This window comes from Maylandia zebra, linkage group LG10 (genome assembly GCF_041146795.1).
Source record: "Maylandia zebra isolate NMK-2024a linkage group LG10, Mzebra_GT3a, whole genome shotgun sequence".
In the NCBI taxonomy this organism is placed as follows: Eukaryota; Metazoa; Chordata; class Actinopteri; order Cichliformes; family Cichlidae; genus Maylandia; species Maylandia zebra.
Window position 1 is genome coordinate 10,775,891 of NC_135176.1, and position 22,869 is coordinate 10,798,759.

General features: G+C 38.5%; 1 protein-coding gene across 2 annotated transcripts; it reads left to right on the forward strand.

The window, feature by feature from the left end:
• Positions 1–4,771: 4,771 nt before the first annotated feature.
• Positions 4,772–22,119, forward strand: kif4 (kinesin family member 4). Of its 2 annotated transcripts, none has more exons than XM_004557317.5 (31): positions 4,772–4,988; positions 5,764–5,908; positions 6,036–6,150; positions 6,333–6,523; positions 6,606–6,695; positions 6,813–6,979; positions 8,393–8,487; positions 8,628–8,747; positions 10,378–10,553; positions 10,685–10,746; positions 10,859–10,991; positions 11,173–11,231; positions 11,407–11,512; positions 11,769–11,876; positions 12,021–12,197; positions 12,461–12,564; positions 12,657–12,801; positions 13,886–13,996; positions 14,138–14,221; positions 14,350–14,463; positions 14,566–14,721; positions 15,845–15,942; positions 17,141–17,270; positions 17,403–17,573; positions 17,660–17,779; positions 17,893–17,970; positions 18,678–18,779; positions 18,858–19,025; positions 19,230–19,343; positions 19,974–20,081; positions 21,320–22,119. In XM_004557317.5, exons 2-31 carry the CDS (start codon positions 5,786–5,788, stop codon positions 21,506–21,508), a joined length of 3,714 nt encoding a protein of 1,237 aa, XP_004557374.1. In that variant the 5' UTR covers positions 4,772–4,988; positions 5,764–5,785; the 3' UTR covers positions 21,509–22,119. The 2 variants fall into 2 exon arrangements, with proteins under 2 accessions (XP_004557374.1, XP_004557373.1); XM_004557316.5 differs by having other exon boundaries at positions 4,773–4,988; positions 19,230–19,355.
• Positions 22,120–22,869: the final 750 nt, after the last annotated feature.

A 22,869-nucleotide genomic window follows, 5' to 3' on the forward strand; every position in this document is an offset into this window, starting at 1 on the left:
ACAGTAATATCATTATGACCACAGTGAGAACTCAGAAAAACAGAGAAGTCAAACCACTTATTTACCAAGCCAGCTCTTCCTCATATTCTTTGTTTTTTGTTTTTATACAGCTGTGTGAACATAGGCAGTGACATGCAAGTTTTTGTTTCCTCTGTGCAGTTATTCCGCAGTTTTAGTCTCTTGACTGTAATACTGAAATATTTACCATAGGTTCTTACAGCCTGTTTATTAAATATATAGTTTTATGATACTACGTGATGTTTTTGTCTAACTTGAAACAAATTCTTTATATTTGTGCGTTTGGACAGTTTTAAGCTCAACCAGGTCATTAAATTAAAATGTTCATCTTTAATTTACTTAACTCTTTCCCCAGTGCATTCAGAAGTTGTTCCAAATTATTATCACAACATAGAAGTTTGGTGTCATCTGCAAATAATATTGTTTGTAGTGATCTGGAAATTACACAATGTCATTAATGCATAAAATGAACAAGAATGGTCCTAATACAGATCCATGAGGAACCCCCCAGTTTTAAGTTGTTTGTTATTAATTTGAACAAAAGATGTGTTTGATAAAAGGAGAAAAAGATGTATGTTTGTCAGTATAAATTTATTTAATTCCATTTTATATGTGTTGTATTATCATTTACCCAAACAGAATAAACAACAGTTTTTAGAATCTTTTAAATTTAAGTGTATCAATTTCAGTTTTAACCAAAGCTGAATTACTAAATTTATATGGCAAAACAATTTCTATTTGAGGGACTCAAACAAAATTACAATTTGGCCAACTTTCTAACTCTGAATAGTTAAAATGTACAAAATAAACCCCCACAAAAAACCCCCACAAAAACCCAGAAATAGTGCAATTAATTATCAATTATATTCTAAAATAACCATGTCCAGACAATACATGAATGCAATTTTTTTAAAAAGTTAACAGTTGTGATCTTTACCAAATGTCAATATTCAACAAACGTGAAGTTGAATGAAAGCAGAAAAACATATTTACTTGGATACATCTGTGCCACATCAGAGCTAAATTTAGCTCTGATTTGGGTCCCATCAGACCCCGAGAACAATATTAGGCTTTTTAGCTGATTAACTTTCCAGCAGCCAATGACTTTTTTTTCTGTCAGCTGTTTGTTCTGTGTTACAGTGGGCTTACCAAAGCATTTTCTTTCTTCTTTTTTTTGCTGGAAACGGTGCTGCTGAAAGCAGTTTCTTACAGATTAAGGTGTTTTTCTGTGTTTTTTTCACTTACATAAGCAGCAACATCTAGTTTGACATTTGCTATCCTTAACATTATATAGTCATTTGGTGACATTATTACTTGACTTATATTTTTTTGTGCTGGATTGTGATATAAGATGAAATCCATACTTTGAGCTCCAAGATGATGTTTTGCAGGTTCAACACAGCTAACTGTCGTCTGCTAAATATGAGAACAGACAGCAGAGGGGCAACATCAAACTAAAGTTACTCAGTCTTTGTTCCTTTTTTGTGCTACTAAACACATAATACTATAATAACACTATGATAATACTATGCCTATAAGATAACTATTTTTGCTATATTCAGAGCTAACGACAACATTGTCATTTTACAAAACATGGCTACGGGTACTAACACTCTCTTAACCAGGTGTCATGCCTTAACCCTCGACTGTTTGGCATTTCACATTCTCTCACATGTTTTTTATGTCCATACATCTGTATGTTTTAAAATAATCATTTATGTTCAACAGTGTCAAAGGCTGTTTTTTAATCTATAAGTACTCCACTGGCATATTCCCCAATATCAATTGCTGTTGCTGTGTTATCAGTAAACTCTAAGGAACTTTATTGTAACCATGGTCAACAAAAAAAGAAAAATAATCAAAACAATATTATTATAGTATCTACAGAAAGTTTAAAAAAATAATTTAAGTAATATTATCAGCTAAATTCATATATAACTTTGCTTGTTGTGTGTCTTTTTATTTGTTTTTTATGGCAAATAAATCTCAAAATTCAGTCAAGTTCCTTAGAGTCCAACTGTAACGACAAAAGCACTGAAAAAGAATAATTACACAGTACAATATTTTCATATGTGCTTAAATTAAACATCAGTATATCATCCTTAAATATTACTGTCAGCATCAGTTCAATGCCAGTGTAGCAACCCAACAGCATCCTCTGTTCTTCCAGAGCCAAAAAATTTATGTCAATTTCTGTAATGCTGCCTATGCCCAAAGTATTAGTATGCTTATACTTATATTATCATTGACAGTATTTTCCTTGATTTGGCTTCACCTCCTTGGCTGTCAAGTTCAGACATATTTCTGTTTATCAGAGCAGTAACCTACAGACACCGCTCCCATAAAGTGCCTCATGACTGACTCAGCATAAGGCTTCAAACCTCTTTGAAAATGTACAACTAATTATTGTTGGCTGTGCTGCTGACTGATCCCTTTCCGGCTTTCGCCTCCAAACAGGCTTTCTTGTGCAGAGCACTGCAGGTTTTAAGTGTTCTAAGCTTCCATTTTCCTGCTTGGCTGAATTGCTTGCTAGTTTTTTCTGTTGTCCCTTTTATGGGGAAAAACATGTAACCCTAACATTGGATATAAATGTAGTCATATTATATACTCACATTTTGTATCTATGCAGGTTCCTGAAAGCACTCAAAAATGATGTGAAGTGCGCAGACAAAACAGTTGTAAAAAATTGTTTTAAAAGAAAAATAATAGTAAATGAAAAAATGCAGATGCCTGCATTTATTGTATTACACAATAAATGAAGCAAGTAAAAATTGTCTTGTGTTTTCTTATGTGGCAACATATAATTTCACTTATTGTCACATGGACCTCTACACAGTCAGTTAATCTCGCTGACATCTCAGTGATTTATTTCTGTAGGCAATTGTTCAAGTTTACTCAACTCAACAGATATTTAGCATATTTTTAATTATTAATACATTTTTGTGAAACAGAAATGAGTTTGATCATATGTTAAACTTTCCGTGGTTAATGGCAAACACCATTATGGGGCTTTTAGCTCAGTAGAGCATGAAGCTGGTATGTACACATAGCTTAGTGCAGCTGAGCAGACTGTATTCTCTTTGAAACCCTGTTCGTGTAACCATTGGAACTGAGGCACGGGTGATGTCATTGCAATGCAATCCACCACGTCCAGATTATCTTTTGAAGCTGCAACAGGAAAGGGGGAAGCAGGCTGAATTTCCTCCCCTTCTAGCTGCAGTCTAAGTGCGTGTACTGTTGTCAAGGTCGTGATGGCTTTAAGTAACCCCCACACTGAGAGAATTTATCACTGGCTCTGCAGTTTTACCTTTTTAAGAAAAATACATGTATCTGCACTAATCATTATGTGAATATAAATGGAAAGATTAGGCTGTTTTGTTCCATTCATTTACTGTCTGCTCTATTCCTGGGAGCTGGGACTGTCTGGCATGTTGTTATTACGCCTTGTGGTGGAATTTCCCACAGCAGCAGGACTCACTTGCCTCTGAGATCACAGCTGAGAGGAGACATGATGATGAATATGATTCACATAAGCATGGAGTTAGGTATAGGGGCAACACCAGGGTTTTCTGGTTTTTTAAATCAATAGTAAGGATTCATTGGTTCTCAAATCTCCTTCAACATATTGTGACAAACGACTCAATAGCAAAACAATCACTTAATGGTGAGCAATTGCAAAATACCTCTATTTCATAGCACTGTCAGTGTGTCGTAACTGTAGGGTTTTAGAAATGGCAGGATAGTGGCTAATTCATTATTATTATTATTATTATTATTATTATTATTATTATTAATTCTTAGGATGAATATAGGACATGCCCGTGGTTGATATGTGTTATTATATTTCATTTAATCACACTGCAAAAATGTGATATGAGGTCAAGAGCTTCAGTCAGAGGAGGGGTGGGGCTGAGTCAGACATCTGTGTTGGCTGGTGAGGATAAGCTCTATTGGCGCTTATGCTTCTCCCAAGGAGTTCCAAGTATTGACAGAGGTCAAAGTTTGCATATGGTCCAATTATGTGCTCACTTGTCCCATTCATTCAATAAATTTCCTTGATGTGTTTGGTTGGACTGGTTACTGTCATAAAATGATACGTTACTGCATATTATCAGAAACACATAAATGCAATGTGAATCTGTGCCCCAGTTTCTGCTGCTCTTATTGTCAGCTTAGCTCTGTCTTCCCTGCAGAAACCTTGTCATCATCGTTTTATCTGGACTCAGCTGTTTTCCCCCTCTGGCTCCCAGCGTAATGACCTTTCTCTTCCAGCCAGCAGACAAGAGTCACTCCCCCATTTCTCCATTGTAGGCTGAAAAACTCATCTCATCGAGTGGGGCGTTATGTCACTCACCCATCTCTCCTTATATTCCTCCTGTCTTTTTGAAAAAACAAATAGTCCCCTCTTGCGCTTTCATTCTTTTGTTCATTTATTTATTTGTGTTTATTAATCCTGGCATCTCTACCTTAGCTACTGAGTTTCGTGTTGTTGCCTGGACAGTAAAACTCTAGTGCTTTCCTCACTGTGTCTGTGGTTAATTACTTTTTTAGTATGGCTATTTAAATATCAAGTAGGGATTTCATTTACTAATCGCACCTTCAAGTATATTTCGAAGTTCAGAAACATTGAGGAGAAAGGGTGTAACGGATAACACAGAACAACGTACTAACGCTGTACTCTTCCGTTTATCCTGTAGAGGTCGGTAGCGTTGCGTTTCTGCATTGACTCTGCAGTAAAATTACAAGTAGAAGAAGAAACAGGAGGCGGAGCTGAGTGTTTGAAAGTGGCGGGCAGTAACAACTCTTAGGGACCTGGCTTGAGTAAAATTTAAAAAGTCGAGGAAGTTAGCGTTAATAATTTGATATATTTAAGGCTTAATGTTTATTTGAGAGCGTCTATCAGGCAGAACCAACGAATGTAGTTTTCGCTATACTTAATTAAACACTGGCTCTGGAGGAAACGTGTGAAGGTAACGTTAATGTCAATGTTTGCTGATAACTCCCGCTAGTTAGCTACGGTTAAGCTGTCGCTGGTTTCAGCTGAGCTAATTAACAGTCATCTTGATGCATTTTTGGTAGTGCTTTCTGTTCTGGAAAAGTAGCACCGCTAACTATGAAATGTGAATTGCTCGAGTGGACTTAAAGTATGGCTGCTGTTTGTGTCCTCCAGACAAACAGTTAAAATTTATCGTCAACGATACAACCCCCTCCGTGGAAAATGGTAGATTTCCACCAGGACAGGGAGTCATTGCACAGCTCTGTTTTGTTCCGATTAATCTCCAGAAGGGCTGAAAGCTGTGGTGCACAGAGACTGATCACGGAGTCGCAACATAGGAAGTCAATAATGGAGCAATTTTTTAGATACTGACACCACCCATTGTTTTATTAAGTCATTTTCACAAATAAGCACTTATGTAAAAAAAAGGACAACCGCATAAATGTTTGACACTCAGCCATATAAAGTGTGTAACCGTAAACTATCAGAAGAGATTTCTATTTTATTTCTAGGACGTTTTTTTGGTCTGTCAAATTGTCTAGCAAAAGTAAAGTCTTATATTTGAACATACAGGGAGTCCCTATTACACCACCTGCCTTAATATTGAGTACTCAGAACTTTTTTTTATTTTGTATAAATTATAAAGTTTTTTTTAAACATATTTGTTCTGCAAATATATAGTAACATGCCTTTTAATCACATCAGTGCCCAGCTTTTTTTGGTAATCCCTTCATTTTGTTGTTTTGCAGTTATTCATTGGAATATTGCATCATGACAAACGAGGATGAGAAGGTCATTCCGGTGCGAGTTGCCTTACGATGTCGCCCACTAGTACCAAAAGAAATCAACGAGGGATGTCAGTCCTGCCTCACTTTCGTCCCTGGGGAGCCACAGGTGCTCAACTGCCTTTCTTTTACAGGCATGCCTCACAATATATCAAAATCAAACTACACTGTGTTTTCGTTTTGTACTTACATTGCATGTTGTGTGTAAAAACTGCTGCATGTTTGTTTGGTTTCAGGTGATTGTTGGCACAGAGAAGGCATTCACTTATGATTATGTATTTGAGCCCACTGCTGAACAAGAAGAAGTCTTCAGTACAGCGGTTTCCCCTTTATTGTCTGGGCTTTTCAAAGGTAGCTTTTAACTTGATGCTTTTTAAGTGAATGTCTTAAGATTTAATCTTCTTCCTGAGACGTGATTATGTAGGCTCGAAAAATAAAATAGCTGTGTTTATTTTTTGTATTCCTTTAAATCTATTGAATAATTTTGCAGCTAATTATGCTCCATCCATCATGTGATGTTATTGTTACTGTAGGCTACCATGCCACAGTTCTTGCCTATGGACAGACGGGATCTGGAAAGACCTTTTCGATGGGAGGAACCTATACAACGGCTCAAGAAAACGAGCCATCTGTTGGAGTCATTCCTCGAGTTATCAGGTGCATCTTTGCAGAAAAGGAGCAAAGGACAGACTGTGAATTCTGTCTGGCAGTGTCTTACCTGGAGGTTGGTGAATGTTTTTGGTTTGTGGTGTGCATGTACAATAGCCCTATAAAGTAAAGTAGTTAAGGTTTTCTTTTGATTGTAGATTTATAATGAAGAAATATTAGACTTGCTGTGTTCATCCAAAGACAAACCTGCTATCAGCATTCGGGAAGATCCTAAAGAAGGCATCAAGGTGAGTGACTCGTATGTTAAAAGCAAATTCAAATTTTTTGACAGCCCACCTGAACCACATATGTGCATTTTTCTCCATCTTTAGTTGAACTTTTATTAAAAATGTCCTGCTTTCCAGATTGTCGGCTTAACTGAGAAGCAGGTATTTTCTGCCCCTGAAATGGTGAGCTGTCTGGAGCTTGGAAACTCTGCTCGTACCGTGGGCTCCACAGCCATGAACGCTGCCTCTTCACGTTCCCATGCTATCTTCACCATCACACTGGAACAGCGCAGAGGGACAGATAAGTCAGTTTGGCTCCCTTTTTCCTTGATAAAACATGTTTCATCTTATTGTCCAAACATTTTTTTCTGATATAGACACAGAATACCTGCTCACAGTGCTCAGATATAAGGTGACAGTCATTTGAATTCTGTACATTTTCATATTCCTGTTATGGGTATTTGTTATAGAATTGCTCTAAATGTTACAGTTTTAATTTAACATTTGTCCAGTAAAAACTTTGCCTTGGGTTGTTATTATATTGTCAATCTTTGATTTACTGGAACCGGCTTTGGACACTATGTTTCTGTTATTTTGCCTTTGTACATCACCACAGCAGGTTGTTGTTTTTTTTTTTGTTTGTTTTTTTAATGTAATCCTCAACATGAGGCATTTGGTTCTATTTCAAGGGGTATTATGAAAGAACTGTATGAACTGCTTAGGAATTAAAGTTGTTTTTGTACATAATGCCCCACTGTCAAAGTGTCAAAAGAAACTGGACAAGCTGCTTCATGACCGGGTGTTGCTTGTTGCCTCATTAAGAGATTAGGCAGATAAAAGATCTGGAGTTGATTCCAATTGTTGAACTTGCATTTGTTGGTTTTTCATAGAGCTGGGCGATATGAGATTTTTTCATATCACGATATGTTTTTTTCATTTCAGGCGATAACGATATCTATCACGATATAAGCCAAATAACTATATTTGTAAGATTTAAATGTGCCGTTGCTCACAAGTAAAATGTGAAATAATCAGCAGCTTGTTTTTATTTAAATATTTATTTCCCATAATAAGTTCAACAGGGTAGATGTACTTAAGGAACATGAGACTTTTTCAGATAAATAAAAGGCAAATATTGCAAACTACACAAAAGGCAGCCGCTAAAGCGTTTAAGTTTCAAAATAGAACAAATGAAACAGACGACTAAATTAGCCTGATAAAAACATAGTGAATACATCAGACAAAGAGAGAAAATGTATGAAGTTGCTGAATCAACAATCTAGTCCGTTCTTTAAAAAAAACCCAACAACAACCTAATCCACTCACCAGCTCAGCAACACCAAAAGGACCACAGAAGGCACCACCACAACCTAAAACTAACAGCAAATATTCTTGTTTTTTAATGTCATTATAAGGTGTTTGTTTGTTGAATTTTGAGGTGAAAAATGAATCCATGTTCGAATAAGACTGTAACATGACAAAATGTGGAACAAGTGAAGCGCTGTGAATACTTTTTAGATACATTGTATCAGCTAAATTGTTGATTTACACAGAGGGTGGGCCCAGAATTTCAGTGTTTCTCTTTTGTAAGCTACTATAATATTTTCCCTTAAACTGGGTTAGTGTGTTTGTGCACGTCCTCATTCTACAACACCCAACAGGCATTTCCAAAATATTGCCTACTGCAGTCTGAATATTTGTACAATCCTTTGTTTCAGGGCTGATTCAGTTGTTTCAAAGTTGCATCTTGTGGATCTGGCTGGATCCGAGAGACAAAAAAAAACCAAAGCAGAAGGAGATCGTTTAAAGGAAGGTAACCAAGATCAGTTAAAAGTTGTAAGCCTTTAATGTGCGATTATCACGGAGACATGTGCTGCTATGTAAGGTGTATTAAGCTACATTTCTGTGTTTAATAACAGTACTTCTGGTCATGCCGTCCATATTTATGTGCAGGTATCAGCATCAATCGTGGCCTTTTGTCTTTGGGAAATGTGATCAGTGCTTTGGGGGATGAAAGCAAGAAAAACACCTTTGTTCCTTACAGAGACTCTAAGCTCACCCGCCTGCTGCAAGGTAAGCTTTGATGTAGATGGCCAGATGTTACATTATGGTCATTAGGTCAGACATGGATACATTCTCACTGTGAGGATTTTCAAAGTCAGTCAGGGTTTTATTTAGGTTTTCAGAAGGCTTAGGCTACGTTCACACTGCAGGCGAAAGCGCATCAAATCCGATTTTTTGACCCTATGCGACCCATATCCGATCATGCTATGACAGTGTGAACGGCGCAAATCTGATATTTTCAAATCCGATCTGGGTCACTTTCGTATGTGGTACTGAATCCGATACATATCCGATGTTTTAGAAAGCGACTGCTGTTTGAACGGTCAAGTCGCATTAAATCCGCCTTTTACGTCACCGACACAAGACTGAAGCCAATTATCAGCGCCAGAGAAGCGCCCGAGAAGACATCGCGAACGCTTCCTGGCCATCCAGTGTGGATGTCAGTGAAACTGTTGGGAAGACAACGTAAACATTTTATTTGTACTGTATAATCTGCAGATTCTGACAGAAATCTACAGCTATCCTTTGAAGCACCGCTCCTCTCTTAAACGGCAATAAGGATCATTATTAGGTTATTTACATTATTATGTAAATAACAAAATAACTTAAAGCAAAAATTGGGAAACGTGAAGACCGAAGTCTTTATATTAAGGGCCATCAGTCAAACAATACTGTTGCTCTGGGTCTAAACAGAGCGCGTTGTGTGTGACATCTTCTTTTGCGCATGCGGGCCGCTTTGAGCGTTCACACTAGAGAGCGTTTGCTGTCGCATTTTATTTGTAGTGTGAACGAGCAGACAAAAAAATCGGATTTGATCAAAAAATCGGAATTGAGCATTAAGACCTGCAGTGTGACCGTAGCCTTAGATGCCTGGAGTCCAGGATTGGTGATGCTTTTATTTACCTTTAATCTTGAATTTGAAGAAAAATGCAAGAAATAAGACTCATAATTCACAAACATGAATTTAATTTGAGTTAAACTGGATATGTGCTGCCCTTTTCTTTTTCTTTAAGTGTTTCTTTGTTTTGCTCATTATATTCTCTAGCAAAACCAATTTTATTAAAACATTTTAAATCTGTCATATATTTTGTCCTGATTCCTTTAAAGTTGTATTTGTGGACTCTGCTGGAGTCGATAATTCCATTTTAAATCATTCTTATTTAGCTTATACCAGACTTTGGTGTGATTCCTCGATTCTTCCACTGTCTGAAACAAGACTTTTAAGGTCCCTTTCATATGAGGCCTTTAAGCCAGCTATGTTCTGAATGGCTGCATTCTGCAAACAAGGTTTGAACAGCAAGTGGAGGCTGCCATTCTACTTTCAGAAAGACCTGTATGACTGAGATGATCATAAGATGTTGTCACATAGGCCCGCTTCTACTTTCAGCAGACACAAACATTATGCCTTTCTATGGTAGGGCTTGTAGTATGTGGTATTTTCTTTTTTCCTGCTTGTTTCACTTCCATTACCATGAAAAACTGAAACATCTTCAGACTCCTTGAACAGGATTCGCATTAAGCTTAGGTTTTTATTTATTTGAGGGAGAAAAGCTACGGGTGTTCAAAGTGGTAACAAGGCATTGTAGAACTTAACTGCACCCCTGTAAACGTATACATGTATATGTGTGTTTGTCCTCAGATTCTCTGGGAGGCAACAGCCACACTTTGATGATTGCTTGCGTCAGTCCTGCAGACTCCAACATGGAGGAAACCATCAACACGCTGCGATATGCTGACAGAGCTCGCAAGATTAAAAATAAACCAGTTGTCAACATCGACCCCAGAGCTGCAGAAATGAACCGCTTGAAACAACAGGTGCAAAAATGGGTGTTGGCCCTCATTATCATCAGCACTCAAATTACTAGTGTTGCAGTTTTTCATTGAGTGGTTTAGTTTGAAAAAGATTAAAGCATGTTCCAAATGTTTTCAATGGTACCCTGGTGTAGGTCCAAGAGCTGCAGGTGATGCTACTTCATGCACGTGGAGGAGTAGCTCCGGTGCTCTCTGGGTAAGACAGCTTTCTCAGTAAACCTCAGGGTTCAAAGAGGATGCCAAATAAATGCAGCCAGGATAAACATCACCTATAAAGCAAAAGGCCATAATAGTTGCCCCTGTTGCAGGTCAGAGAGTGCAGAGAACGTGACTAAACTGCTGGAACGAAACCGCGCTCTGCGGGATGAGAACAATAAACTGAGCAGAGAGCTGAGTGAGGCAGCTGGACAGACGGCCCACATGTTTGAGAAGATCATTATGGTGAGCCTGGTCACAGCAGCATCCTGTTATTACTGCTTATGAAAACAAAAGGATTGGATTTGACACGAACAAAAACAGTTGCAAATTATTTACAGTTGATCTTTTGACCTTAGTTTCTTTCTTACATTTCCACTGTTTTGCATCATCATAGTTTTTATATGCTGTTTGTTTTATTTTGTAGACAGAGCAAGCAAATGAGAAAATGCAAAGCAAGCTGGAGCAACTGCGGCACCATGCAGCGTGAGTTTGCTAAAGCAAAAAGCCAGCAAAGCTTTAGAAGAGGTCTCAAAAAGCTTTAACAGTAGCTGTGCTGAAATCTGTTCCTACAAAAAGCAGTTTCATTTTTTAATTTGACTCAGGATTTCAGCTTGTCAACAAATCCACTGAGTCACATTGATGTCCGATGGTTTTTCAGATGTACTGTAGATCTGGAGAAAGTGATGAAAACGCTGGAGGACCAGGAGCTCAAGGAGAATGTTGAAGTGATGAAGAATCTGCAAAACATCATCTTGGAGCTCAAAGTATGGATGTCTTCTTACATTACAATCCAGTCAAAGAAATATAAGTCAAGTAATAATAGAGTAAATTGGTGCTTCTTTTTTAAATAGAGAGCTTTGCCTGATGTTAAATATAGAAAGAAATGGGTTAAATAAATTTGATGACAACTTTCTTTTGCTGCTGTGTTATTAAACTATTTTGCAATTCTTCAATTTTTCCACTATTAAATTTGAATATTCTTCTTGAATGTTATGGTTTACTCCTTGTTTGCTTTGTCAGAATGAGAGTGCGGGCATCGCCGCCTCCATTGATGCAGTGGCTGCAGGAGAGGATTTACCTGAAGTGTCTGGGAATGGCAATAAATGTTCACCAGAGGGATCCCCATCAGTATGTTTTCAGTTTTGTTTTCTTAACGTATCTTCCACGAGTAGCGGAGCATCACATTTCTTTTATCTTGGCCAAACTAACTTGACTGAAGACTGAACCAGATGTAATTTTAGATGTTTTCCAACTCTAATACTCTCCAAATAGGATGCCACTGCCCTAAAGGACTCCCCAGAAGCCTTCACAGCCCATCATGCATTGCGGCAAGCCCAGCTCTCCAAGGAGCTGATTGAGCTTAACAAAGTCTTAAGCCTGAAAGAAGCATTTGTTAAAAAAATGTGCCAAAATGACAGCCAGCTGGAGCCGATGCAATCTGAGCACCAGGTCAGCATTACAGAGTCACTTAACTGTCATCTCACTACAGTAGACAAGTTTAAGCGAGGTGTTATTGACTGCCAAGTCACAGTTTATTATTGGCATTTTTAAACTTTGCAGACGTTTCCACTTGAATAACAAATTCTAAATGGTTTTATTAGTAGAGGCTGTCACATACACAGATCTCAAAGTGTAGTGCAAATACGTGTAAGCCATATTTCAAAATATCATGAAACGGTAGACACATTTTAATCTTTCGGACTCTCTTCCAGAAAAATGTACAAACTCTACAGTCTGCTGTGGATTCACTGCAGAAGGAGAAAGAGGAACTCGTTTTGGCCCTTCAGTCTGCAAAGAAAGACACCAACCAGGCTAAGTAGGAAAGCCCTTTCTTTGTTTTGGTGCTTGTTGTAATATACGTGCAGGTTCTTATACTTGACCTGACTTGACTCCACCATCCTCGCCCAGGCTCAGCGAGCAACGGAGGAAGAGACTGCAGGAGCTTGAGAGCCAGCTGGTAGACATGAAGAAGAAACTTCTCGAGCAGTCCAAACTGTTGAAACTCAAAGAGTCGTCTGTTCAGAAAGTTAGCAAGCTCATGGAGGAAATACAGGTAACGGTTTATTTTCCTTTAATGGTGTGTTGAATATTTTGTGTGGCATGGGTTTTGTTTTGTTTTGTTTTTTAAACTGATCTTTAAATTGAAGTATGAGACAAAACAACACAGTTGGGAATTGTGATATAAACCACAGCTGAGATGCTTAATCTAACACTGAGTCCTGTAAAAGCAGGGTGTAGGGCTGGGCTATTAGTTAAATCTTATTTCTAATTGTGCTTTTTGGCTTTAGGGGATTATGAAAACAAGATGGTTGATTTTTTTTTTTTTTTTTTTAAATCTCTTTAGATTTGTTTTCATTACAAAGTTCTTGTGATACCAATCCAAATCTCAACTGGCCTGTTATACAATACATGCTTTTATTTTAGGTTTAGAATTGCTTTATGTCATATTTACCTCTTTCTTTGCGTTTTAAAAAATTTGATCTCCTTCTTTACCGTTTTTGTGTTGGCTATTTTTAATGGGAGAAATACTTTAGAGCAGCTTTTTTTATTTTTTTATTTTTTTTTATTTTTATTTTTTTAATTACTTTTTCCTTCATAAAATCGCAAACTAACAAACAGTTTATTTGGCTTCAGCCATGATGACAAGTCTTGATGAACAAAGGCTCTCTTTCTGTCTAGTGAAAGCTAAAATTGTAACAAGATCACAAGTTGTGAACCTTTGGAAGGATCATTAACTGCTGCCTGCAGCTGATTTGTCTGCAGATCACACACGAGAGCCTGTGATCGTATCTCCATATCAGACAATTATAGTTTTTGTTTATATTAAAAATCTCTGGCAGAGTTTTCAGATATTGTTTTTATAGTCAGAAACTAATTAAGTCAATGTGATGAGAGCCACCATGTAACTGATGAGTCATTTTTGGATCATCAAGCAGCCTCAGTAATAGATGTAATAGTTTATCTATTATCTTTGTTCAGTAACATATTTCTCTTCTGCATTATATGGCACTTTGTGAGCATGCAGTACAGAAACCTTTTGTCACATGGCGTCATCGCGTGTACTCTGAGCTTTGTTTTTCTTTAAAGCGTTTGAGTAACTACAGACACAAGTTTCAAATGTCGCTGTGTTCTCACAGGCTATGAAGACCCAACGTACACAGCTAATGCGGCAGATGAGAGAGGACTCTGAGAAATTCAGGCAGTGGAAGAACAAAAAGGACAGGGAGGTACTGCAGCTGAAGGAGAAGGTGAGTAGAGATAAGACTCTTATGGAGACATAAGAGGGATGACTTCAGTTGTTGCACTCTCTAGCCTTTTCTTGTCAAAAACCTGTTTATTCTGGAGGTTCTTTGACTTCTGTAATCCGTTTATTTTGTATTTTTTTGCAGGATCGTAAACGGCAGTATGAGCTGCTTAAACTGGAGAGAGATTTTCAGAAACAAGCCAACGTCCTGCGTCGTAAAACCGAAGAGGTGTGGCCATTCACTGTTGCACAGTTTGTTTGTTTTTTACCATTTGAAATTTTTGTGTTCATAGGGTTGAAGAATCACTGGAAAAGGTTTGTAGCTGTTTATGAGGTGCTCTTTTTTTTTGCTTAAAGGCTGCAGCTGCAAACAAGAGATTAAAAGATGCTCTACAGAAGAGAAGTGAGGTAGCAGAGAAGCGCAAAGATGCCCAGAACAAAGGCATGGAGGGAGCAGCTGCGAGAGTGAAGGTAGAAAAACATGATTCTTGAGAAATGGTCAAATATTTTGTGTTGGAGATAACTCGGACTTAAAGTTTCACAATATGAACCGTTTTCCTTTTCTGTCATCAGACATGGTTTCTCAACGAGGTGGAGGTGATGGTTAGCACGGAGGAGGCCCGGCGCCATCTCAATGATCTTCTGGAGGACAGGAAGGTTTTGGCTCAGGAGATCAACCACCTCAAACAGCAGCTGGAGGCTGGGGAGAGGCCGGCTCCCAAAATCAGGGTGAGCTGACACATCTGTACAGTTGTTATAGAAAACAAAACATGCAGCAAGGCCCTGTTTCAGTGCCAGGTTTGGCTAACAACACTGAGTTTGATAACCCTGGGATTAGCTGGGTTTAAGATCTAAGCTGGTTACTGTGGAAACGGACTCTTTGACGGGCTTTCTTTTGCAAACTTTGGTGTTTCTCTCTGACTCTGCCCTCTGGCTACACCTGAACCAGCTGTCTGACACTGTTTAATATCCTCATTCACAAAGTGGCTATCAAAGATCAGAGTGGAGCCAATTAAGCTACAGAAGTTTACATTTTTACACACGCTGAAATCTCAAGAACACGTTAGCTTGCCGTTTGTTTGCTAAAGTTTTTTTTAAGTAACATGAGCAGTTGAATAATAAATGAGTGATAGAAGGACAGAGACAGTTGTCATTACACTGTATATTTATAATCGCCTCAGGATAAAATCTTTAGTGTCTAACTCTGTTTCTCTAGATAGAAACAGAGCTGTGTAAGTGTTTAAACATGTAACACGCTGATCAATAATCAACCATTTGTTGTGTTGTAATCGCTCACAATGATGGAAAAATGTCTGTCACAGTTGAGATCTTCCAGATGAAGCTGAATGATTCTTAAATATGTTTGTGACCTTTTAAATTCAGACTGCAGCAGGCAGCATTCAATAAATCGGCCTTTAAATGATGTTAAACAATATTTTGAAAGGTACAATGTGTGAAATTCAAAGACTGAACTCATCTGAACAGATGAGAACCACAGATTCAGACCGGATGAGGACCAGATCCAATTTAGATGTGGTTATTTTCCAGCTCATCGTGTCCATTTTGGATCCATTCACAGTGACTTATTTACATGAGTTAAATGCAAAACCAACTTGCTTAACTCTTAGTTTTAATAGCAACTCTGTAAACATCTCTGCTACAGCAGAGACAGCCATCATCTATCAGTGAACTCTGATTGGCTATAATTATAAACATTCCTCTGGGGACCATTAAAGCAGAGTTTGTCTATAAATCTAATTAAGTGTTTTCTTTTTTAAATAAAATAGTTAAAGTGACATGGATGCAGAGAAATGTGGTTAAATCATTTACTTTATGTCATCTCTCCATGCAGCGTCGGACACTGATCATATCTGAACTGGAGAGCCAGGGGGCGCTGGAAACCCCTCTGACGAAACAGGTGGAGAACCTGGAGACAGAAATTGGCCTCAGGTGAGTCATGAAAACCAGCCAAACAAGACACCTCAGTCTGTCAAAACCAGACAGTATAATACCTAGCTGCCATGACATTTCCTTTGGTTTGATAAGTTCCACTGGCTTCATTCTGTTTCGAGGCCACTTAGATGAGCGTCTCTGCTGCTGTCATCTTGGTTACAAAAGTGACGAGGAGGGGTGGGTCTGAAAGCATTGTAGTGGCTAATGACCTGTGATTGAGAAGTCGTTAGTAACTGAGGACATAAACCTAGCAGCAAAGTGTTTACAGAGGTGAGGCCAGAAAGCTGATTTCTCATAGACTTCTATAGGACCAAAAGCCTATGTGCCTAATTGCAACTACTGCCACCTGATGGCCTTCACAAAGAATGCAGGTTTTAGGCACTTGCCCATTGGCTGAATTTTTCCAACCTGAAAGTACATCCATATTTTTTACTGTCTGTGGTCCAAACTGTTTGTGTGATTTAATGACTATTTCAAGCAGCCCTTTTTTCCCCCCTTTATATGTGAAAAAAACTCTATTGTCTATTTCTAAGACGCTCTCTGTAATAAGTAATAGTGGTTTTAAAAAAACAAACAAACAAAAAACCCTGAATTTGTTCACTGATTATTTCAGGGTTTTTTTTGTTTGTTTGTTTTTCGATTTTCCTTGAAGCCTCTCAAGCTTTTAGCAAAAGATAAGTTTGGAGTCCAGTTTATGCCAAACTTACACCAAACCAAGGGTTCAGAGCTGCAAAGAAACATCTGATGTTGCATTTAAGTACAGTTGTTGCAATTTTAGTAATAACTGTACTTAAATGCAACATGTGTGAGCTGTCACTTTATCATTTTAATATTGCAATAAATTCGCAAACGTTTAATATACTTCTTTTTCTTGGTTCATGCAAATAGCGAAGGTCAGTCGTGTAAATGTTGTCAACAACCAGTAACTTGGTTCTCTCTGGTTTCTCAGCCACAGTCGGTATCTTCATTTTTCTTTTAGGCTGTTTTTCCAGAACAAACGATCACACATGCTGCACTTGTGGCCAAAGGTTCTGTACTCAAGCTAAAAGGTCCGCTGTATTAGCAAAATCCTGCTAACGAAGCTATGTACAAGCTTGTTTTATTTGGACTAAAATGCTGTTTGCGTTTGTTTTGTGCGTATATGCTACACGTTAAAGGTTTTATAAGATCTGCAGAGTGATTTGCACCTTCACAGGAATGCCCAGATAGCGGACCTGCAGCAGAAAGTTCTCGCTGCAGACAGCGAGGGACGTTTTAAGCAACGCATAGACAACATCACCAGTATAGTTGAGACCAAGTGTGCCCTCAAGGTCCTGATGTCAGAGGTAGATAAAATGAAATGAGAATGCATGCATATATTCCATGACCATAACTGAATTGTTTAATTGTACAATAGTCAAATCACTTAATGGTGTTTGGTTTAGAAAAGAAAATCTAATATTTTTTTCTTTTTTAAGTTGGTTTCTGCTAAAACAGCCCATGCCAAGCTAGAGAGCGAGGTGACACAGGAAAAGGCAAATGCACAAGACTTAAGGAAGATGCTGGCTGAAGAGAGAAATGTCATGTCCACCATGGACATGGAGCACCAGCAGCAGCTGGTTGAACTCGAGCAGAGGCATCAAGAGAAGGTGCTTCATAGATGGGCTCGCTTTAGACTCAAAAATATTGACCTGTCGCAGCTCCATATATTTACCTTTCTACCTTGTTTCTTCAGGTTCTTTACCTCCTTAACCAGCTTCAGAACAAACCTATCGGTGAAGATTCAGACGAAACAAAATTCACCATCAAGGAGAGTTCAAAGGAGAAGGAGCTCCTGCAGCGCCTCAATGTTCAGGTTTGTCTGGACAGATTTTACAGCCGTTTGTGGTTTAATTAACTTTAGCTTTCTTTGTTTTAATTAATTAATGCAGAGTTGTGCCCAGAGCTTATGTTGTAATATCATTATAGGAGGAAGAGCTTGAAAAGCTACGGGAATTAAGCGAGCAGAACCAGAAACTGGTGGAGCAGAATGAAGAGTACAGACGGGTAATGGTGTTTTTTGTTGTTGTTGTTCTTTTTTTCCCTCCAATGTCATTATATTTCTGTTGTCATGACTAGCCAGTTGTTCAGCCAGTTAAGTATGGCAGTCTGAGTGTTTTCTCTTATTAATTTTTTAAAGCAATCAATTGCAGCAGATGGCGGCCCCTCCCTGAGCCTGGCTCTGCCAGAGGTTTCTTTCTGTTAAAAAGGGAGTTTTTCTTTCCCACTGTTGCCAAGTGCTTGCTCAAAAGGGAAATTTCTGATTACTCGGGTTTTCTCTCTACTATGGTTGGGTTTTTCCTTACAATATAAAGCGCATTGAGGTGACTGTTATTTTGGTGTTTTATAAATAAAATTAAGTGGAATTATTTAAGGCCCCCCTAAAGACGTTCATGCAATCCTGATTATGTCCTTATCTCTACATATTTTGCATCATACTAGTCTTTGATTGTTATTGACGAGGGCGCTAAGTGCTGCAGTGGAGACAGAGTAGACTACAGTTACTACCTGTATGCTGGAAATGTTGAAAAAAGTGTTTGCCTAGATGAAAAGAAACCCTGTCATAAAGAAAGTATTTGTGTAATTTCACTCACTGCCAGAAGGAAGAAATAAAAGTTCTGCAGTGCAGGTTTGAATAGTGAAAAGCAAAAAAAAGCATTGCAATTCTCTTCACCTAAGTTATATGACTAACCTAAACCTGCCCGTGTCTGCAGAAACTCTCAATGGTGCACCTGGCAAGTGAGAAGAAAATCCTTGTGCCTAAAACCAACAAAGAAAACAACCCAGATGATTCGTTTGAGTACGTCCCTCCAAAGGTAAGTTTTTCTTGCAGATTTACTTGAAGTAGCTTCAATTTATGATTATTTGAACATAACATGGTGCTTTCTCTGTAGCCTAAATCAAGGCGCTTTACCACAGCTAAAGCGCAGCTGAATGCGACCATCAACATCGAAGAGCTGATGTCACCCAGCGAGGACGAAAACGAGGAGGAAACGGAAGAGTGGCGACCTGAGAAACAGGAGAGAGGACGCAGAGTCTCAAAGAAACCAAAACAAACCGGGGTAAGACGGGAAGAGGAGTCTGGCACTTTTTTTGAATTGAACTCCTTGATCTTATAGAAACAGACTGTCCACAGTGAAAACAAATCATGTGCATCTTATCATCATGTCATTTCTTTGAAAATGTCACATATTTCAGACCAAAACAGAAATGAAACTGTTTGCATCAGGATAGAAGGCCTATGAACCTGGTTTCTCTTCTTTTAGTGTGCGTGTAAAGGTCGCTGCAGCAACAAGCAGTGCAGGTGCCGCAAAGGGAAGATGACATGTGGGGAGAACTGCCAATGTGATCACGAGAAGTGTCGAAATATGGATAACCAGGTGCCCGCTGAGGCAGGTTTTTCCTCATTCTTGCTCCCTGTTCTTAATTTGGGATAAATAATGGGTTGTTGGTGTAGATGTAAGATTTCCGTGCAGATTTAGAGCTGCACAAGCATAGCAGTCACTCTTAGCTTTTGGGGTAGAAATATATAAGAATCAGATTTCACACCAGTTTCATGTATGAAAAATGTGCTTAAAATGAACTTTTACTAACTGCTTTAGAAGAGAATAAAAGCTCATATGCTGCAGGGCTCCAGTTTTACTCATTAATTGCATCACAAAGAGTTTAGAGATCAGCCACCGAAGTCTGGCCTGATGTACTAGAAACATGTATTTTTTTTAATGCAGTGAAAGAGTAAAACTGGATCCCCACAGTGTTTGGTTGTCAGTTTAATTTCAGGCCATTTCCTGCACGCTTCTGGGATGGATTTTTATAGTGTGTATTATACAATAAACATGTTGTTTCATAATGAAAATGATTGAAAACCTAAGAAGTGAAAATAAGACTCAGAACTGAAGTGAATGTTAGCCTAAGAGGTGTGTTTCTGTGTAGTCAGGTCTGGCTTTCACTGCCCAGCATATTTCTATCAGTGAGCATTGTTCTGAATTTGGGACTGTTCATTATTTCAGGATGCAAGCTCCACAGAAAGCACTTCCCGAGACTCTCTATCTCTTCAGGATTCCAGTCCAGGCAACAATACGTTCTTCAAGCCGCCGTCTTGCACTCCCACAAAAAAGGTAAGAACAAGAGTTGACTGGCATGCACAGGACTTTGTACCAAGGCTGCGTGTGAGTGAATGTAAACATATTTCTCAGTTACATTAGTTAACATTAGTTTTCTCATTCAATGAGGCAACTCAACTGTAGAAATATAGAATTGCAGCGAGAAAAAACTGCTACAGTCGTATAAATCATCAGTTCTAAGATTTTAAGTATCAAGATAAGGAGGGGAGGATCTGATCCTTGAGAGGGTCTAAATGATTTAAGTACAACGAGAGATGAACACGTGGGATACTGCACCTTATTGGGGTTTTTTTGTTTTGTTTTGTTTTTTTAGCAATGTCAAAATGCCAAAGTTTTTTGTGAAAAGTGCACCTGTACAGTTTCCAGAGGAATTAAGAGTGTAAGTAGCATCCAGGTGCTGATAATCAAATTGAGTTGATTATTGGATTATCAGTAGGTGAGAGCTCCTCTGAAAGCAGACGTTTAGGCAGTTTGCAGCTCTGGTCATTCAGGTGTATGCTAGCACACGCAGGAGAGACGTCATCAATGATCTTGGAGAACAATTGTTGCTGCCCATCAATCTGGAAAGGGTCACAAGGTCAACCTGAAGTCCTGGAAAATATTCAAGGCAGTTGCCAGTCTTCTCAGGAGTGGACGTGCCAGCAAATCCATCCCACAGTAAGACTGTGCAGTGCTCAGAGGAACTACTAAAAAAAAACCAGAGCTACTTCATACTCTACCAGCTTCAGCTAAATGAAAAGGAAGAAAAAACAGTGTGGCTTGTTTGTGTCTTCTCTCTAAATAGAGCACAGCATCACAGTTTAGCTTTACAGAGTTTTGTCTGAACAAACCACAGGACTTCTGCAACAATGTCCTGTGGTCAGACACGACCAAAGTGGAGATGTTTGGTGATGATACACAGCACCACGTTTGGAGAAAACCAAACGCAGCATATCAGCAAAAAAGGAGGGGACCTACGATGTGAGAGGCTAATAAGGTCATTTAGGAAAGAAGGTGGTTCTATAAACTGTTGAATCATGGGATGCATTTTTGCAGTTTTCCACAAACGGCTTCTGGATTTTCTTTGTCTTTGTTAAATGACTGGGTGTTGTTCATCTGAGGTTGTATTTAAGTAAGAAGACTTTTTTTTTTTTTTAACATCCTGACACTTAAAATCGAGAGTAAACTTAGACTGTTTATGTCTTGCATGTTGCATAACCAGCTAACAGTGTTGTGCTCATTTACTATTTTAGGTGCTAAAAGAAATTGGAGATATGGGACACACCACCGCAGACTTGAAGGTGGCAGAGGAAGAGCAGGAGGACAACGATGATGAAGAGGACAAAACAACAGTCAGCTTCCTCAAGAAGAAGAAACGACTCCTGACGAGTTTCCAGAACAGTTTTTTCTCGGGATGCACTCCAATCAGAGAGGAGTCCTAATCTGGACACTAGCTGTCAATGTTTTTTAGATGAATGTTGTCCGTGCGTTTAAGTCTTTCTGTTTATATGTGACTAATGTGTTACTTGAAAGTAGCTATTGACACTTCAGTTTCAGTAGATGCTGATCAAAGAACTGTGAATAGCACTCAATGATTCACAATGACACGATCAAACTGTACATGACTCATTTATCCCCCCAAATGATAATAAACTCACTTTTCTAACACATTAAACCGGTTGTCACTACAGGTGCATAACATCTTCTTATGGATTAAATTTGAGTCCTTTTTACTGCGTACTATCTGCTGAATAAAGTTTTGAAGTCTTTTCTTTTTCTTTTTTTTAAAGCAAATTGATGTTTTTTCTTTTGTAACTGAAAGATAATTTATTTGAATCCTTCTGGTAGGATTAATGTGGAACTTCTGATTTGTTTTGTTGTTGTGTAGGTTAAATTAGTGTAAATGATAGATGAAATAAATGTTTCACCAGGAAAACAGTATTCAGTTGATGATGCTTTTGGAAAATGTACATCATGTCCCGGCTGAGCAGTGTGAGTACTGAATGTATTAAATTCTTCCAAATCAAATTCTCAGGTGGAGAATAAGCACTTATCAAGATGCCAAGTCATGTATTGGATGAAAACATTGTGATGTCAGGTTTTGTTGTTGCTTTTCTCCAGTCCACACATCCGAGTGCCTCAGCTGAGAGCAATCTTAGGTTTGTTTGTTTAACTGGTTCATCAAAGCAACTCCTGGTCAGATCTCATATGGTCATGGGGGGTTGTACAAAAACATTATGTACTGGGATACACAGGCATGAACAATGAATCCTTTAAGTATACAAAGGACGAGGCTTTTAGATTTGTACTGTCACCTCAGACACCACATATGAATTCTCATACCCATGTTTCATTACTGTATGTAAGGCTGTCTTTGCTGAAGAAATGAAAATGTGCAGAAAAGAGACCACGACCAACATATAGATGACAAGTTGTGACTTTTTAACACAGATATGCTCATTTATTTTCAGCAGATTAAATAATTGACCCTCCCTCTGACAACAGCTAAACAACAACTGGTTATATACCAACACTTCCCCTGGGATTAACAGTTTGATTCACTTCTCAGATCAGTTTTGAGAGTTTATTCACTAAGTGTCTAAATCCAACATTATTTGAGCTACTTCAAAGAATGTTTCACTAATAGCAGCTAACAGTGGATAACAGCAGCAAAAACAGGAGCACTTACAGACAGAAGTTCAGGATATCCTCAATAACTCACCTCTCTGAGCTCTGTTTCATTATCTTTTCAGCACTCGCTGCGGAGCTGTCAAGAAGCACTGAAAGGGGGGGAAACAAAAGA

Coding starts and splice junctions, on each gene's coding strand:
- kif4 (XM_004557316.5), top strand. CDS start 5,786: ATGACAAACGAGGATGAGAAGGTCATTCCGGTGCGAGTTGCCTTACGA. Junction 10,992..11,172: donor TGTTTGAGAAGATCATTATG/GTGAGCCTGGTC, acceptor TTTATTTTGTAG/ACAGAGCAAGCAAATGAGAA. Junction 17,271..17,402: donor TCAAGGTCCTGATGTCAGAG/GTAGATAAAATG, acceptor TTCTTTTTTAAG/TTGGTTTCTGCTAAAACAGC.